The 17470-nt window shown below is 37.8% G+C and overlaps 3 protein-coding genes across 3 annotated transcripts; 1 reads left to right on the top strand and 2 right to left on the bottom strand.

Moving 5' to 3' along the window:
• Positions 1–5552: 5552 nt before the first annotated feature.
• LOC141589899 (uncharacterized) lies at positions 5553–6608 on the bottom strand. Its single transcript, XM_074410520.1, has one exon. It carries the CDS (start codon positions 6606–6608, stop codon positions 5553–5555), a length of 1056 nt encoding a protein of 351 aa, XP_074266621.1.
• Positions 6609–11424: 4816 nt separating this feature from the next.
• Positions 11425–11973, top strand: LOC141589900 (pectinesterase inhibitor-like). Its single transcript, XM_074410521.1, has one exon. It carries the CDS (start codon positions 11425–11427, stop codon positions 11971–11973), a length of 549 nt encoding a protein of 182 aa, XP_074266622.1.
• A 91-nt stretch (positions 11974–12064) lies between these two features.
• LOC141591994 (putative ribose-5-phosphate isomerase 2) lies at positions 12065–13725 on the bottom strand. Its single transcript, XM_074412526.1, has one exon. It carries the CDS (start codon positions 13096–13098, stop codon positions 12295–12297), a length of 804 nt encoding a protein of 267 aa, XP_074268627.1. The 5' UTR covers positions 13099–13725; the 3' UTR covers positions 12065–12294.
• Between the last annotated feature and the right edge of the window lie 3745 nt (positions 13726–17470).

Raw genomic sequence — 17470 nt, forward strand, 5'->3', positions numbered from 1 at the left:
AGAACCAAACAGTCTCGCACTTCATTTAAGCTCAATAATAAAAGGTGTGATAAATTGTTTGGTCTTATTCATTGTGATATATGGGGAAAATACAGTGTAGCTAGTTTGACCCGAGCCCATTATTTTTTGACTATTGTTGATGACCATAGCCGGGGAGTATGAGTTTACCTCATGAAAGAGAAAAGTGAAGCAGGAGACCTAATGAAAATTTTCTGTCAAATGGTAAAAGTTCAGTTTGAAACGTGTGTCAAAGTCATTCAAAGTGATAATGGAACAGAATTATTGTCAGGGTCCATGCAACACTATTATGAAGAGAATGGTATTTTGTTTCAAACAAGCAATGTCGACACACCCCAACAGAATGGTCGGGTAGAAAGGAAACACCGTCACATCCTTGAAAAAGCAAGGGCATTGCAATTTCAAGGGAGTTTACCTATCCAATTTTTGGGGTGAATGCATACTCACGGCTGCATATCTTATAAATAGAACACCTACACCCTTACTAAATGGTAAAACACCCTATGAAATATTGCATAAAAGAAAGCCCACGTTTGATAATTTAAAAGTTCTAGGATGTGTATGCTATGTCCATAACAAAGACAGACAACGTGATAAATTTGGGGAACGTGGGAAGCGGTGCATTTTCATCGGGTATCCCCATAGTAAGAAGGGTTAGAAGGTATATGACTTAAAGGAAAAGTGGGTTTTCGTGTCACGAGATGTTATTTTTTATGAACATGTCTATCCATACTCAGTCACGGATGAAGTCACGGATGATGTCCCTGGGTCACAAATAGGACGCACTTTGGATCAAGATACTTGGGAACATTATTCCCTGGTCACGTTGACATGAATAGTGAAGCAAGGGAAGATGTGGAACAGGTGCATGAACATAGCAATGTGTTAGAATGTGACTCGTATGTCGCATTACGTATGTCGGAGTTTGATTATGGTGACATAAATTAGACTAAAGAAGAAAAGGAATAAGGAAAAAGAATTAGAAGACCGGCGACATGTCTGCGGGTGCGGGTCGCAGGGAATACTGGAGCTACATTATTGTTTCCTACGTGATTTTGTTGGCTGGTCTTGTATTGGTTTTCTGTGGGCTCCACACTTTTTCCAAGTTTAATTGGTTTTGGTCATTATACGTGGGATTTCCGAATTCCATCCTTTAGTTTAATTAAGTTTGTTTATTATTTTATTTCCTAATTGTATTAGTCTTTGTTAGGGTAGTTTAATATATAAACACTACCCTAACCTAGCTATTTTTTAAGGAGAGATTTGTGAGGCAAACACATTGAGAGTTTTAAGAGGCAGATCTAGAAAAACTCTGTGCTCATCTTTTGTAATCTGTAATTCTCCCGACATAGTGAATTATTCTCCCTCGCCCTGGTGGATGTAGCTATCGCATTGATAGTGAACCACGTTAAATTCTTTGTGTCTTTTATTTTTGCATCTACTCCGTATCGCTTCCGCACAACACAATGAAACAGAAGAAATTGTTGGGAATGGTACGGGAAATGCAGGAAATCATGAGCTTGGAGGTGTTGACAATAGTGTGCATATTGGTGATTTGATAGAGGAACAGACGGGTACAAACACGGGTGAGGAAAGAATGGGTCGTGAAGCACGGGAAAAATTCGAACCGGCATGAAAAAAGGATTATTATTGCAAATCGACTAGAATAATTACCTCAAATTCGAATGCTCATCATGTCCAAAATTCATCCTCACGGTCAGGTACGCGTTATCCTCTAGTCAATTATGTTGATACAAATTGTTATAGTCAATCACACAGAGTTCTTAGCCACGATTGATGACAATCGTGAGCCCAGTCATTATTCTCAGGCTGCAAAGAATTCGAAATGGAGAGAAGCTATGAGCAAGGAGATTGAAGCCCTTGAAAAAAATGGGACGTGGAAGGTGGTGACACTACCGGAAGGGAAGAAACCCATTGGTTGTAAGTGGGTATACAAGATAAAGTATAAAGCCGATGGAACAGTGGAACGGTACAAGGCAAGACTCGTAGCACAAGGATTCACTCAAGTGGAGGGGATCGATTTTCATGAGACCTACGCGCCTGTAGCAAAGATGACAAGTGTGAGATGTATGCTAGCAGTGGCCGTAATCAAAGGTTGGTTTATTGAACATTTAGATGTCAACAACGCCTTTCTACATGGAGATCTCGAGGAGGAAGTTTATATGAAGATTCCACAAGGCTACGAGAGGACGGGAGAAAACAAGGTATGCAAGCTTTTGAAATCGATTTATGGGTTGAAACAGGCTTCCAGAAACTGGTTTGCCAAACTGACCACTTCGTTGAAGAGTTACGGTTTTGTTCAGTCGTTAGCGGACTACTCCTTGTTTATTTTCAATCGAAATGGGGTATTCATAGGGGTTCTCGTGTATGTAGACGACATGATAGTGGTTAGTAATGATCGAGAAGCTTACACAAAATTCAAAGGATTCTTGGATAAGAGCTTTGGAATCAAAGACTTGGGAAGGCTCAAGTACTTCTTGGGCATAGAGGTAGCACATGGTGCAAATGGGTTGTTCTTGAATGAAAGGAAATATGCGATGAACATCATAGAGGAAACGGGGATGGAAGGAGCTAAAACCGTATACACACCCGTCCAGTCACGGCACAATTTAGCAATGGCGAAAGGTTATGTGCTCAAGGATATAATGAAGTATCGACGGCTTGTTGGAAGGTTAGTGTATTTGACAATCATGAGACCTGACTTAGTGTATGCCGTACACATACTATCCCAGTTTGTAAATGAGCCTCACAAGGAGCATTGGGAAGCGGCTCTAAGAGTCGTGCGGTATCTTAAACGAAGTCCAAGCAAGAGGATATTCCTTAAGAGAGATGGAGATTTGCAAATACGGGGATATTGTGACTCGGATTATGCGAGTTGCCCATTGACAAGGAGATCTTTAAGTGGGTATTTTGTTTCGATAGGGAACTCGCCTATATCATGGAGGACGAAGAAACAGTTAACCGTGGCCAAGTCCACTGCAGAAGCGGAATATATGGCCAAGTCCACTGCAGAAGCGGAATATAGAGCTATGGGAGCTGTGACTAGCGAGGTGATATGGCTGTAGCCAGGAGTTGAACCTGGAATCTTATATCATGAGATTTGCCAATGTGCTACTACAGCTTTGTTGATTAGTTAAAGGAAACAAATTAGATATTATTAGTATCAGCCTTGATATACACAAGTAAACGTCAAAGTTAGGAAGTCTTCTTCAATCTGTTGGATGTTCTTCATTTACTTGACATCAGTCGATCAAAGTTACACTTTTACTAATTTACATTGTTTATTTGACTTACTTTAATTAATTCTCCGTAAAATAGAAGCTGAAATTTAAAGGAGTACCAAATTCACCCCGACTAAAGTACTTGGTATCCCTACTCTTCAAATACAGTTTCTTTTAAGTGGGGCTATTAGTAATTTTGCAATTGTTAGCAAGGCCGGTTTGATCATTGAACTCGATGACATGTGAAAAATATGATTAAACTGTTGACTTTTTCTTTCTTTCTTTTTTCTGTCTGAACTGTTTTGAATAGCTATACAATTGCTTCAATGTGGTTACTAGGAAATGAAGAAAAGATTGCACCCTTAGATGCAATCGATATCCTAATACAATGGAAGAATGTTGTACCTGTACTCTTTGATCTGCTCAAATCTTGATGATTTCCTTCTTTTCGAATTTTTAGGATAAAAATCATAAAATTCACAGTATTTCTCTTGATTTTTAAAGTATAAATTTCTTTCCATGTATGTTCAGTTAATGAAAAAATAGTAATCACTAATCAGGCAATAACACGCACCCTAGTATGAACCACCTGATTTTTCTGGATTTGCTTTACGAGTAATTTTGCAATTCTGAACAACGTTTGATAATTGAACTAGTAAATTCTGAGAGAACCGGAAGTTTACCTCTTCTGAGCGAAAAGGCAGATGGCTCAAAGCTTAGGCCAGATTGCCAAGTTCAAGAGCCGGTATGAGCAGAGGGACGGATTGAATGGCGTAAAATTTACGACGTTTCAGTCATCATCTTACACTCATTTTTTGTTTACAACGGAAAATTCATAGGATCTCCCTGGTCTTTATTCCATCTCTGCCTTCATAACTTCACCATCAACCCAATGCAATGGGGTTAATGAGGAAGTTAAACAGCTAATTACAACTGTCATTAACATGCCGGAAAACAGCTGACTTGGGTTTATGTGCCTACACACTTTGAACAGATCCACGAAGCGCACACACCAATGTCAATGGATTAGCCCATATCGCCCTTGACCAACTTTTGGCTCACGCAAAGGATACATAGAGGTACCTACAAGGGTTGCCGGGCAGGGAAGTACAAGTGGTGGGAAGATTCATTCAACTCTATAGGGTTCTGACTATATATGAAGGATGTCTCAGAAGCTATAACATCCTCCAACTGCAAGCCGTGTGGTGCAGCCAAACAAAAGCCTTGCATAGCTATAAAATACGCCCGTGGTTGTCAACAAGGTGTTGATCAAAACCCGTCGCCTAAGTGGCAAATGTTAAGTGCCAGGAACAACTTTACAAAGGACTTGTCGCGGTTGTCTAGTAAATATCTATTGAAGTTGTTGTAAGCATGATCAGATATTTGTGGTAGCAAGCATTGTTTGCCCTTAGATAAGAGTTGATTCTACTACATGTATGTCTTTCAACTCCATTACCTCATAATGTTCTGTTTATATTTGAAACTATAGTTTAAAACATATGAATGAATCCCAATCTCCAGCTCAGGGGATTGTCATGTAATACATATACAAATGTCTCATCCTTTTGACCTCCTCATGGCACGTGTTGATGTCATTGAGCCTTTTGTGGACGATGGCTTAGGATCATCGGTTGGCCTGATGACCTTGGAACATGTTGTCCTTTGCTTGGTCACCGGCTGACAAGAACGTGTTGCCTCGCTCGGCCTAGCCCTTCCTATTTAATCTCAAGTAGTTCTGTATCAAACCATCAATCTATGCTTCTAATTACCCTACAACAAGCCGGAACAAAGCCGACAGATGATTCTTCATCGTACTCGTATAATTTTGTCCAACTAACAAAATATTAACTTTTTCTTCATAATTTTGCTAATATTGAAAATTATAAAGAGTCATATTTCCTAAAACTTCAGAAGAACAAATTAATTTAAAGAATGGAATAATTGAACAAGCCTTGGAAAAAAAGAAAGAAAACTATGTTGTAGCCAGGAGTTGAACCTGGAATCTCATATCTTGAAGATTTGCCAATGTGCTACTACAACTTTGTTGTTTATTTTATGGAAATATATTAAACTTATATCCTTAAAGATAAACACGTGATAATCCTACGTAATCCACCAAAATTAGCAGAGAAGCCAAAGTTTAGCACTTGAGAGCGAAAAGGCCGACGGCTCAAAGCTTAGGCCAGATTGATAAGTTCAAGGGCCGATATAAGCGGAGATCAGATCAAACTAAATGAAGTAGATGAACATTTCACTTATCATTTTTTTTTTTTTGACAAGTAGAAAGGCAAATCAAGCTCTGGCCCAATTTGCCAATCTATGAGCAAGTACATTACAAGATCTATTAACGTACGATATTGAAAAGCAATGAAACATAGAAGCTAGATCATAGATATCCTTCGTGGTTGTCCATGTAAGATGATTATTGGAAGTGCCCGCTGCAATGTGACTCAGCATGGTAATACAGTCTGAGTGGACGGAAATATGGAGCAAATTATTAGCAAGAGCCCATTTCATGGCTTCAATTATAGCCTTACCTTCCGCCTGTTCTGGACATTGTGCATAACCAGAAATCCAATGAGTTGTTATATTACCATTAGAGTTAGAACAAGTCCATCCATATCCCGCCTTTCGCGACATCTCCCAGGAACCATCAACATAAATCGTAGCCATATCGCAGGAACTCATGGAGCCCAAGACCCAAATTGTAGTCCCTGCTTTTAATTGTTGATTGTAGTCATCATGTTCATCAGAAGCCCCCAAAAAAGCCGTACCCGGTGGTATCTCCTCCTCTATTTTCTGGTATGCAGCAGTAGCAACATTAAACTGAGACTCATAGAGCATCATAGCACCCACCAAATTTATTCTTGAATCCCTGAAACAATTGTTGTTTCTTACTCTCCAAATAGTCCAAAGGGTGGCGAGGAAGGAGATCACTTCTACTTTATTGTCATCCATTTTCAATAGAAAAAGCAGCCAGTTTATCATCCAAGTCTTAACGTTCACAAAGGAACAATTTTCTGTTCTTATCCCAATGTAGCTTCCCGCCCACAATCTTTGAGCGAAATAACAATCGCGGAAAAGATGATCCAGAGTTTCAGTTGGAGTACAATTGTCGTCTAGTCGACAAGTAGTATTAGAAGTATGAATATTCCGTGCGGAGAATTCCTGACCAACGGGGAGAGTATCAGTAAGTATTTTCCATAGGAGGACATGCCAGACCTTTGGTCCCGGTAAAGTCCATAAATTTTTCTTGACAAAGTCTTGGTAATCAGGCTGTAATCTTGTAAGATCCTTAGATGTTGCCGCTTCCGTCCAAATCATTGATTGAGCAGTATGATATCCCATCTTCACCGTATAATTCCCAGTCTTTGTGCCTTCGAGATAAAGTGTATCATCCGGAGCATTATCGAAAATGGGGATTGCTAAAATTTTAGATGCCCAGACACAATCAAAGATGTGGCAAATGAAAGGAACATTCCAAACATGATTTACGATTAAATACGGACTTTTAAGTCAATAAGACTTGGCGACCCTTCTAAAAGGTTTTGGTCTTTAGGTAAGGGTGCAAAACCTTCAACCCATTTTGCTGTCTATACATTAAGGGTTGATGAAGAACATATTTTCCATGCACATTTATCCCTTATTAATTCAAATCCCCAAAGTAGGCTTCGGCCACCCCAAGTCGTCCCCATTGGCTGCGTCCTTGAATCAGGCGACTTTAAAGAATCTAGCAGTTTATATTTTTTGCCAAGAGTTCTAGCAATTAAAGAAGAAGGGAGTGAAACCATTCTCCAGGCTAGTTTTGCAACCATAGCTTGATTAAACCCTCTTGCATTTCTAATTCCCAAACCACCCTTCCCCTTAGGTTGTGATAAGAACAATTTACTACACCAACTTATATGTTTCCCCATTCGACCTCCTGTCCACCAGAACTGTGAAAGCATAGAGTCAATCTTGGCTGTCACACTTATCGATACTTTAAAGACCGATAGAAAGTAAATAGAGATGGAAGACAGAACAGAAGAAATAAGGGTTAACCTACCGGCTGCTGAAAGCAAATGGCAATTCCACGACGCTATTCGTCTAGCAACTTTTTCAAGAATAAAATTGAAAATAGTTCTTTTTGAAATTTTTTGCAATGAATTACTAACATCCGATGGTAATTTCACTTATCATCTTAGCCTCGTGTTTTGTTGAGAAATCTCATTGCTTTGATTAAGGATTTTTAAGTACTCGTACATGATATATATCTGCAAAATATGTCGAGCTCTTTGAAAAATCTCAAAACTTTTTGTTCTGTTTAAATTGTTTCGAATACTTATACAGTTGCTTTTGTATGGCTTCTAGAAAATGAAGGAATTATTGTTGGTTGTGCCCGACGACGCAATGGATATCCTATGTAAACCAATAAAATTGGTCGAGAACCCGAAGTATACTGCTTCAGAGCAAAAAGGCAGATCGCTCAAAGAGTCAAAGCTTAGGCCGGATTGCCAAGTTCAAGCACCGCTATCAGCTGAGCTGCAGAGGGATGGATTGAATGGCGTAAAACGGATTGTTGTAAATAAAAAATTAAAAATAAAAAATAAAACAAAAAGTTTGCTGTAGCCAGGAGTTGAACCTGGAATCTTAAGTCATTAGATTTGCCAATGTGCTACTACAGCTTTGTTGATTTTTTGAAGGAGAACAATTAAATATTACAAGTACTAGTCTTGACTCTTGATGTGCACAAGTAAACGTCAAGGTAGGAAGCCTGTGGGCCTTGTTTTTCTTTTAAAATAATCAACAACTTTTTTATAAGGCCTATAAGAATAATCCGAATTTTTTTTCAAAATAGGGTTACTTAGCAAACTATTTCTCGTTTTAACGTCCGTCTCAAACTATTTCTTTCCAATGGGTCCACGTCAGCACTTTTGGTTTTTTTTACCAGATCTAAGTTAAATCGCTATGCCAAATAGCGATTTTACTCATTTTCCACAAAATCGCTGCCTCCAACAGCGATTTGTTAATTTTTTCATTAATCCCACCAAAGAGAAGGGGCTCACACAAAAAGAAGCAAATCGCTATCCCATATAGCGATTTGTCTTAGATGCTTTTTAATGCTAAAAACAAAACCAAACAAAACCCCCTGTAACTTGTGTAACTTGATGATTGTTGTTGATTTATATGTTTATTTAGTTCTTGCTTCTTTCATTCATGTAATCATGTTGCAGTTCAGGGTTTAGACCCACCTAGAACTTTCTCTTTACCCTGTATTTTAGAAGAAGAACGGGATCTTTTCAAGTTCGACTGATTTTTTTTGGGTTCGTATAAATGTGTTCTCCACCGATATTTTGACGGGTAAAAACGACGACGTGATAACTATAGTACTACTACGCATACAAAAAAGATAAAGGCTTTGAAGTTGACTTAAGAAGCGGCTGCTATAAAAGATGGTACGAAGCGGCTGATACAGGCCAATCTCGAACACTCGTAATAACTTCATCATAAGACCATAGCATCTGAGAACTTGTAATGTTCTATCGAACTTAAAATGATCTATTTGTCATATGCTAATAGGAAATACTCCGTAGCATTTAAATACTGATCATGATCATACCCTTTCGTCGGAAACACGCCACAGTTCTCTTCTCTGTTATGTAGGGCACACCAACAGGGGCGGATCCAGAACTTTGGCATAAGGGGGGCACAAATTTTTTTCTAAATAAATCGTCTTCCGTCTTCCATTTTATAATGCACTTTATGGATATTTTAATTCAATTTGTATACAGATTTAAAAAGTTGAAAAAAATTAATTTTAAAATATTAGCTATACATCAAATTTTATAGAACATAATTTTTATATTAGTGAAAAATGTCTCTTTTAAGATATATAGGACACTATAATTCTACATAAGCAATGAATGCTAGTGGATCAATGGTTGAGACATTAACTTAATAACCTTGTGGTCGGAGGTTCAAATCTTATTAGATACAAGTTTTTGATAAAAAAGAACTATTTGCAAGTAAACGGGCCTGTAGTGTGGTCTAAGGCCCAAAAAATACACAGCAATCAATACTTGTGAAAAACAATACCATGTTGGGGGTCGAACACAGGACCTACGACAAATAATATGAACCTCCTACCAACTGAGCTACAGCATCTACATGCTTAAAAACTTCACTGAAAGATTAATATTCTTAAATTCAAGGTGGGCACTTGCCCACCCGGGCCCCCCCCTAGATCCGCCCCTGCACACCAACATTGAATCCAGACTTCCTAATAAGTAATAACTATCTCTTCTATATCTTAATGCATTGAACACACATATGTAGTTGCTGCTGTCGGATTTCGTAACTCTGGTAATCTCTAAACACAAGTTACGGGAGGTATGTTTCTGACATTAAAAATGACTTTAAGGCCAAATCGCTATATGGGATAGCGATTTGCCTCTTTTGTGTGGGCCCCCTTCTATTTGGTGGGATTAATGAAAAAATTATCAAATCGTTGTTCCAGGTAGCGATTTTGTGGAAAATGAGTAAAATCGCTATTTGGCATAGCTATTTAGCTTGGATTTGTTAAAAAAAATCAAAAGTGATGACGTGGACCCATTGGAGAGAAATAGTTTGAGACGGACGCTAAAACGAGAAATAGTTTGCTAAGTAACCCTATTTTGAAAAAAAATTCTAATAATCCAAAAGGAAATAAGCCCAAAAATAATATTTAGTTTATTTTTTATTTTAATTTTACTTTAATAAATCGACATTTTACAATGAAAACTAGCATATTCAAATACATAAGTTATCAATATAAAATTTTAAGTTGTCAAAATAAAATATCTTTTTACGATTTTATTAACTAAATCTATTTGGATTTTTTGTAATTGGACGGGTCCTATGTGGAAAGTGGTCTTAAAGCATTAGCATTGGTAAAACCAAAAATGCGTTCTTTCTCTGACACATCATCGCCATCTCACCAAATAACAAACTCGATTTTTATTTTTTTTGAAATAAACCCCAAAGCGGGATCACGCATATGCCATTAAATCGGGTTTCGTAATATCCACGATGCGACAAGGAATGGTCGAGGCATCGAAGAAATTACTTCCACCCAAATTACATGAATGAGCCAAAGAATGAGCGGCTCGATTATACTTCTTACTAATATAGTAATATGCGACCATCTAACTGAATTAAAGCTATTACAAAGCAACAAGATTTCGTTAATGACTATATGAAAATCGCTTCTTCCAGCTTGACGACTTTGCAACACATTGATCACTTCCTTGCAATCTCCTTCCATCGATCACTCATCTTTATTATTGTCTTACATTCGTGATTTAAGTTACAGTAACAAATACTGTCAGTTTCGTATTGTTGTCTTAACTCATCTTGCAAAGTCGAACAAGTCACACAGTCTGTCTGTGTTATACTGTTATCTTCAATCTGTTGTATGTTCTTCATTTACTTGATATCAGTCGATCAAAGTTACACTTTACCAACATTGTTGTTCTCAGCTGTCATACTTAGTACACTTTTACTCGTTAACTCACATGGGTACTAATTCTAAATCGACCCAAAGTTTACCACTTCAGAGCGAACAGGTAGATGGCTCGAAGCTTAGGCCAGATAGGCTTACCAAGCTCATGTACCAATATGAGCAGAAAAACGAATCGAGTCTAATGTTTCACAAATTCTCATTATAGACGGACACTATCCGTCTATACGTATAAACGGATACCATTTCTTCTCACAAAATACCCATTTGCCATAAAGTGGGAAGCACATGGGGGTGCCCCACCTTGTCACCCTACCCATTTTATTAGAGGTCTTTACCAGTCAATACGCCCCACCCGTCTATACCAAGACCTATTGCTAATGTTTAAACAAGTCTTGTGCCTGAGTGCCTGAAAATGGAAGAATGTTGTACACTTGTACCTGCAAATCTTGATGATTTGCTTCTTTTCGAATTTTTAGGATAAAAATCATAAAATTCACAGTATTTCTCTTGATTTTAATGTATACATTTCTTTCCATGTATATTTTTTTCTGGATTTGCTGATTTTATTCCTTTTCATGTAAATTTTGCAGATTTCGTCCGGCTCATACACACATTATATAGAGAGTATAGACCAGCCTTTTATTTCATCTACAATTTGTTGGTATTTCCTTAGAATCTGAAAACATGAAGCTTTCATTTGTAGTTTACATTGCTCTCATATCTGCTTTCATCACTTCACCATCAACCCAATGCAATGGGTTAATGAGGAAGTTGAACAGCGAATCGCAACTGTCACTAACTTGCCGAAAAACAAGAGACTTCGGGTTTTGTGCCTACACACTCAGAACCGATCCACGAAGTGCACACACCAATGTCAATGGGTTAGCCCAAATCGCCCTTGACCAGCTATCGGCTCAGGCAAAGGTTACATCAAGGTACCTACAAGGGTTGCGAGGTAGGGTTGTCGGCAAGGAAGCACAAGTTGTCGGAAGATGCATTCAACTCTATAGGGCCATGGCTTTGAAGGATGTCTCCGAAGCTATAACATCCTTCAATGGTAAGGCAAACGGTGCAGCAAAACATAAGGCTAACATAGCTATGAAATTTGCCCGAAAGTGTCAACAAGGTGTTGATCACAACCCGTCCCCTAAGTGGCAAATGATAAGTGCCATGAACAAGTTGACAGAGGACTTGTCGCGGTTATCCAGTGATCTTATCAGATTGTTGGGTTAGCGATATGATTAGATATGTTTGTACTGAGACCGTCTCACAGTGAGACGGTCCCATTAAGAAACTCAGCATACACATTAAGAAAACAAACACATTTGATCAATTCCTCTTCTGAGAGAATTCAGATTTCTTGAATGTATGAAATAGTTGCAAAAACATCGTCATGAGTCGACATTAATCATCAAATTCTAACAAAAACTCAAACAATTATCCCAACAAAACAAGAATTTGGAAGACTAACTTCCCACATACCAACCTACTCAACTAATTAACCAAAACAAAATTCACTACAAAGCCTAAAACAAAAACATCAGAATCTCAATTCTACTTATTCTTAAGGGAAATCCCGAGCTCGCCAGCGACAATGACAGTAGTAGCCATACCAATAAACATACCATGCTCAACAATACCAGGAAGCCTCAAAATAGCATCACTAGCTAAACTCAAATCACCCAAATCTTCTTTCAAATACAAATCAACAATATAATTCCCATTATCAGTAACATAAGGTTCTTCACCATTTTCACCCATTGTTCTAAGCTTAACAACACACCCTTTATCCTCAAACAAAATCCTCAACCTTTCGGCCGAAAATTTCCAACAAAATGGCACAACTTCAACAGGCAATGCTAAACCACTTCCACCTATATAATCCACCATCTTTGATTCATCAACTATAACTATAAACTTTTTCGTTGCACTTTCAATCATTTTTTCCCTAAGTAAAGACCCACCTCTCCCCTTAACCAAATTCATATGTGGGTCCACCTCGTCTGCGCCATCGATTGCAAGATCAACAATTGGGTGAGAATTCAAATCAGATAATGTTATCCCACATGATATAGCTTGTGCTTGAGTCTGTTTCGACGTCGGTATACCAATTATATTAGTCAATTTCCCTTGACGCAACAATTCACCAATTCTTTCAACAGCATGTTTCGCAGTGGACCCGGTTCCTAAACCTAAAACCATGTTTGATTCAACATATTCAACTGCTTTATATGCTGCAATTTTCTTCAATTCATCTTGTGATAGTATCCCTGTTGTTGATAATGGTGACCCAATTAAAACCCCATTTTCCATGGTTGATTTTTCACCTGCTATCAAATGTGTGCATGGAATTGCCATCTTTTTTTCTTAAATTTGGATGAAAAAGAATACCCAATTAATTAAAGAAGCAAAATTGGGAAAATCAAAGGAATACCCAATAAAAAAATTTCAAAATTGGATGGACAAGAAGCAAAATTTGGGAAATCAGAGGAATACCCAGATGAAAATAAGGGAAATGCTGAAACGGGTAGGAAAGAAAAAGTACAGCAAAACAACCAAAAATGTAAGACCGTCGCACACAATAATTACTCGAAAATGTAAAGGGAAAGGTATGAAGAAATGAAGAAGGAAAAGGGGAAATTGAGGAATACCCAGATAAATTAAAGGGGAATGCTGAAATGGGTAGGAAAGATTAAGGGTTTTTAGGGAAGATATAAAGGGGAAAATGAAGATAGAAGAGAATAAAATAAGTGGTGGTGTGAAAAAGAGGGAGAAAAGATGATAAAAGGATGGGATTCGGAGAATGGGCGGTGGTGGCTGATTGAAGGAGAAGAGAGTTGCGGAAAACTGGAAAAAGTGTGTTCGGGATAATTAATTTTAGGGTTTAATGGGTGGAGAACGTAACGTAAAGGATAAAGCTGAAGATTTGAATTGTAGGGAAAGAGGGAGATTCGGTCTTCTTTTTACGGCATTTTGTTTTACTCGTTTTCTTCATGGTTCCTTGATTGGGAGGCCAATCCGCAAGGGTTGTCTCTTGTAGAACCGTCAAGTCTCGTGTTAATTGATGGCTTTGTTTCATGTACTCCGTACGTTACTAAATTCAACGGAGTATATCCCCATACCAAAAAAAAAAAAAACTATGAGGTTTAAAAGGCTGAGACACAACTAAAAGTGTATCTTTTTGACATAAAATCGTCACAAGCTGTAACTGAGATCGTTTTTTCTCACAAAATGTCCATTGAGAGGTGAGTGAGAAGCACATGTGGGGTGCCCCACGTTGTCCCCTCTCCCTTTTTGTGAGAGGTCATAAGCTTGTGACGGGATTAGCCCGTCACAAGCAAGACGCTTTATTTGATGACATCCGTTTGTCCGTCTTTATTTTCGGAGTTCTTTCAGTCTTTGTCTTTCTAGGTTTCAGTTCTATTAGAAATATAGATAAGAGCGTTTTGGTGTTCCTCATATGGTGAAGATGCGGAAGATCAGTTTCGTAATGGATCGTTATATGGTATTACATATATTGTCGATTTGTTGTTTACACTCAATTTGGTCGGATAAAATCGTCTCTCGTCAAGATTCAAGATTTTATGATCCTCTTGTAAAAAGTTATTTGCGGCGATATGATAGAGGATGTGTTTTGGAGCAATTCAAGTTTACAGATTTTTCTTTGAACGAGATTTTATTTTATTTGGTTTTAGTCGAGTTGTATCCGGTCAAATTTGACACACGTTATATATGTCGTATGACTATTTATTAATGAATTGATTCTTTCTTTCAAAAAAAAAATACAAAGACACATGACACGTCCTTTTCAGCTGATAGAAGCTGAACTGCACTGAACTGAATGGAACTCAGCTGAACTAAACTAAATAGAGATGAAGTAAGAGTTAGTTTGCGAATAGATGAGTTGAACTGAACTTAATGAAGCTGAACTGAAAAGAGGGGGACCACCAACGTGCGATAGAGACTGTGCAGGGCCACAAATTACCGACGAGGTGACAACGTTAGGCCATAGACCACAAGCAACAACGGGTGGCCCTAAACCAACGGCCATGACCGGATCAACGATCGGGAACAGGGGAAGGGGTCGACGCGCAAAGGTTAGGGAAAGAATGAGGTCGAGAGCTGAGGAAGAGGTGGTCGGAACTAGGGGCTCGTGGTTTAGGTTGTAAAATAAGCAAAATTGTTCAGTAAATTAAGCTTCTACATTAACAACTTTGGAGTTTTGACCCTGAGATTCCTGAATATCGCGACGATGTTACTTGTTGTGGTTTGAGCACTAACGATCCTAAAAGTCTGATATCATCATCAAGAGGTCATAGCAATATGTACTTAGAACCAACACCAATGAAGAAATATTATTCAACACAAAGTTTGGAGAGTGACTGTCTTCAAGTGGTGAAAGCATTGAAAGGAAAGCGTGTTGAACGGAGCTTAGTTTCGCTGGTCTTAGAGGATATTTTGTTTTATGTAGTAATTTTCATTCTGTTATTTAGTCATATACTCATATACTAGTCGTATTCATAACCGTGTTGCTCATTAGTTAGCTCATCCTGTTCTAAGGGCTACTGGTAGAGTAATATGGGCGGAAGTTTTATCACTTTCTGCTAACAGTGTTATATTATTTGATATTTCGTTACTATAGTATAACCTTCGGCTTTTCTTAAAAAAAATACACTTTGTTTTGTATGACATGTAAAAAGATATTGCCTCCGTACCAATCTAAAGGTAACACTTGCCTAAAGTGTCTGTACCAATTCAAAGGTAACATACTATAAATGAACTGTAAATTGACAATAATACCCTTATTTTCTCCTTATATTTACATAAATATCAACTTGTGCCCCCACACACCTACCCAATAATACAAGTTTGCTTTCCTCTTTTGCCCCACTTTTACCCTCTTTTCTTGGTTTCCCCCATTTTTATCATGTTACCTTTGAATTGATAGTTGGTACGGAGGGAGCATGTAATGACTAATGAGTCTAACCCATCCTACAAACTCTTTATTGTTGTTAAAGAGGATCTCACGCTTGTCCACGGCCCGAACTTCAACCTCAGTGAGACTCATTAAAAAAAAGGGTCTTGCTATATATCGTCAACAATTTACTAATTATCGTCGACATTTAATGTAAATTTCCAAGTTTGCCCTTCATAACATAACTCCATTTCCGTCTCACTAAAACACAAGTCAATTTCCGTCTCACTAAAACACAAATTAATTTCCGTCTCACTAAAATCTCTCCAACAAACAAAAAAGACGGTTTTTCAAAAAAAAAAAAAAAAAAAAACGGGATTTGTAATTAACAGCATGAACGAGAACGATTTTAACAATAATTTCAACAATGAAGCTAGTAACGAGGCGAGTTTACGATTTAGTTTTGTCTAAAATTTATGTTTTATTATCGATTGATTCCCGAATTAGGATAGATGCCTTGATTGTAGACGGAGTTAGGATAGATTTCTTGACGGAATTAGTTGAAAATGCAATCGAAAAAAAAAATTATGGAGAATGGGCTGGACGAAGAGATTTTTCGTCCAAACCCAGGCCTGGACGAAAAATTCCTTCGTCCAGTATGGGCCTTGGACGAAAGAATTTTTCGTCAGTGCGGGTTTGGACGAAAAATTCTTTCGTCAAGCCCGCATCTTGGACGAAGGAATTTTTCGTCGGACCCTGCAGTTTCCAGACAGACGAAAAATTTCTTCGTCCAAGGCCCATTTCGTGTATTTTTTTTTGTTGTTTCCGTCTTATATATTTTTTTGTTTTAATTTTTTCCGACTCGTTTTTTATAAAATAATTAATTACCGTCTTTGTATTATATTTTTTTTATTTTTTATTTTTTCCGACTCGTTTTGTATAAAACAATTAGAATAATTAATTACCTTCTTTGTATTATATTTTTTTTATTTTTTATTTTTTCCGACTCATTTCGTATAAAATAAGTAATTATTATTAAATAATTTATCGAAATGTGTGCGCAGGTGAATAACGATGGGAACGGTATTGATTACTCAGATCAATTTACGACTACCAGATTATTTTTATCAAGTATGGAAGCGTTTAATTGGGCATTTGAGATCGGACTTAGACTCGAGCTTGGTATAAAAAGAGCAAGCAACAAGAGAGTTGGTCGGAACACGAATTTGAGACATGATTATTTTGTTTGTCGGATGGGTGGAAGATGTCCCGTAAATAAGGATGCCGATTCTTTAATGAAGACTAACACGGTTAACGCGTGGTGCAAATGCAAATTTCAAATGAAAGCTGTTGAAATACAAGAGAATCGGATCGGAAATCAACCAAGAGACATCCTTACTCGACTTCTTCTTCTTCGGAGCCACGACACTACTAGAACTACCATCCGACATCCGCTGAAAACGCCCCTCCTCATCCCGTCTACGGGGCACCCTACGCACTCGCTCCTCCTCCTCACCTATCTCATCACCAGACCGAACCACATCCTCCAACTCCCTGGGTACTACCATCTCCAGCCTCAGACTCAAACTGAAGCCCCTTTCGAGCTCGAACGTGACGGTCTTTTCCTTCACCGACCATCTATTCTAAACAAAAACGCATTGATTTGTTAAATTAATAAAACAAAAGAAATTATAAAAATAAGTTTAAGTAAATTAAAAAATTAAAATAAGTTTCAATAAATTAAAAAATTAAAATAAAACGAACTATCCCCGAACGGGGTTTATTAGTAATTATTAATTATTTTTTTACGAAAAC

This window comes from Silene latifolia, chromosome 7, assembly GCF_048544455.1.
Source record: "Silene latifolia isolate original U9 population chromosome 7, ASM4854445v1, whole genome shotgun sequence".
Taxonomy (NCBI): Eukaryota; Viridiplantae; Streptophyta; class Magnoliopsida; order Caryophyllales; family Caryophyllaceae; genus Silene; species Silene latifolia.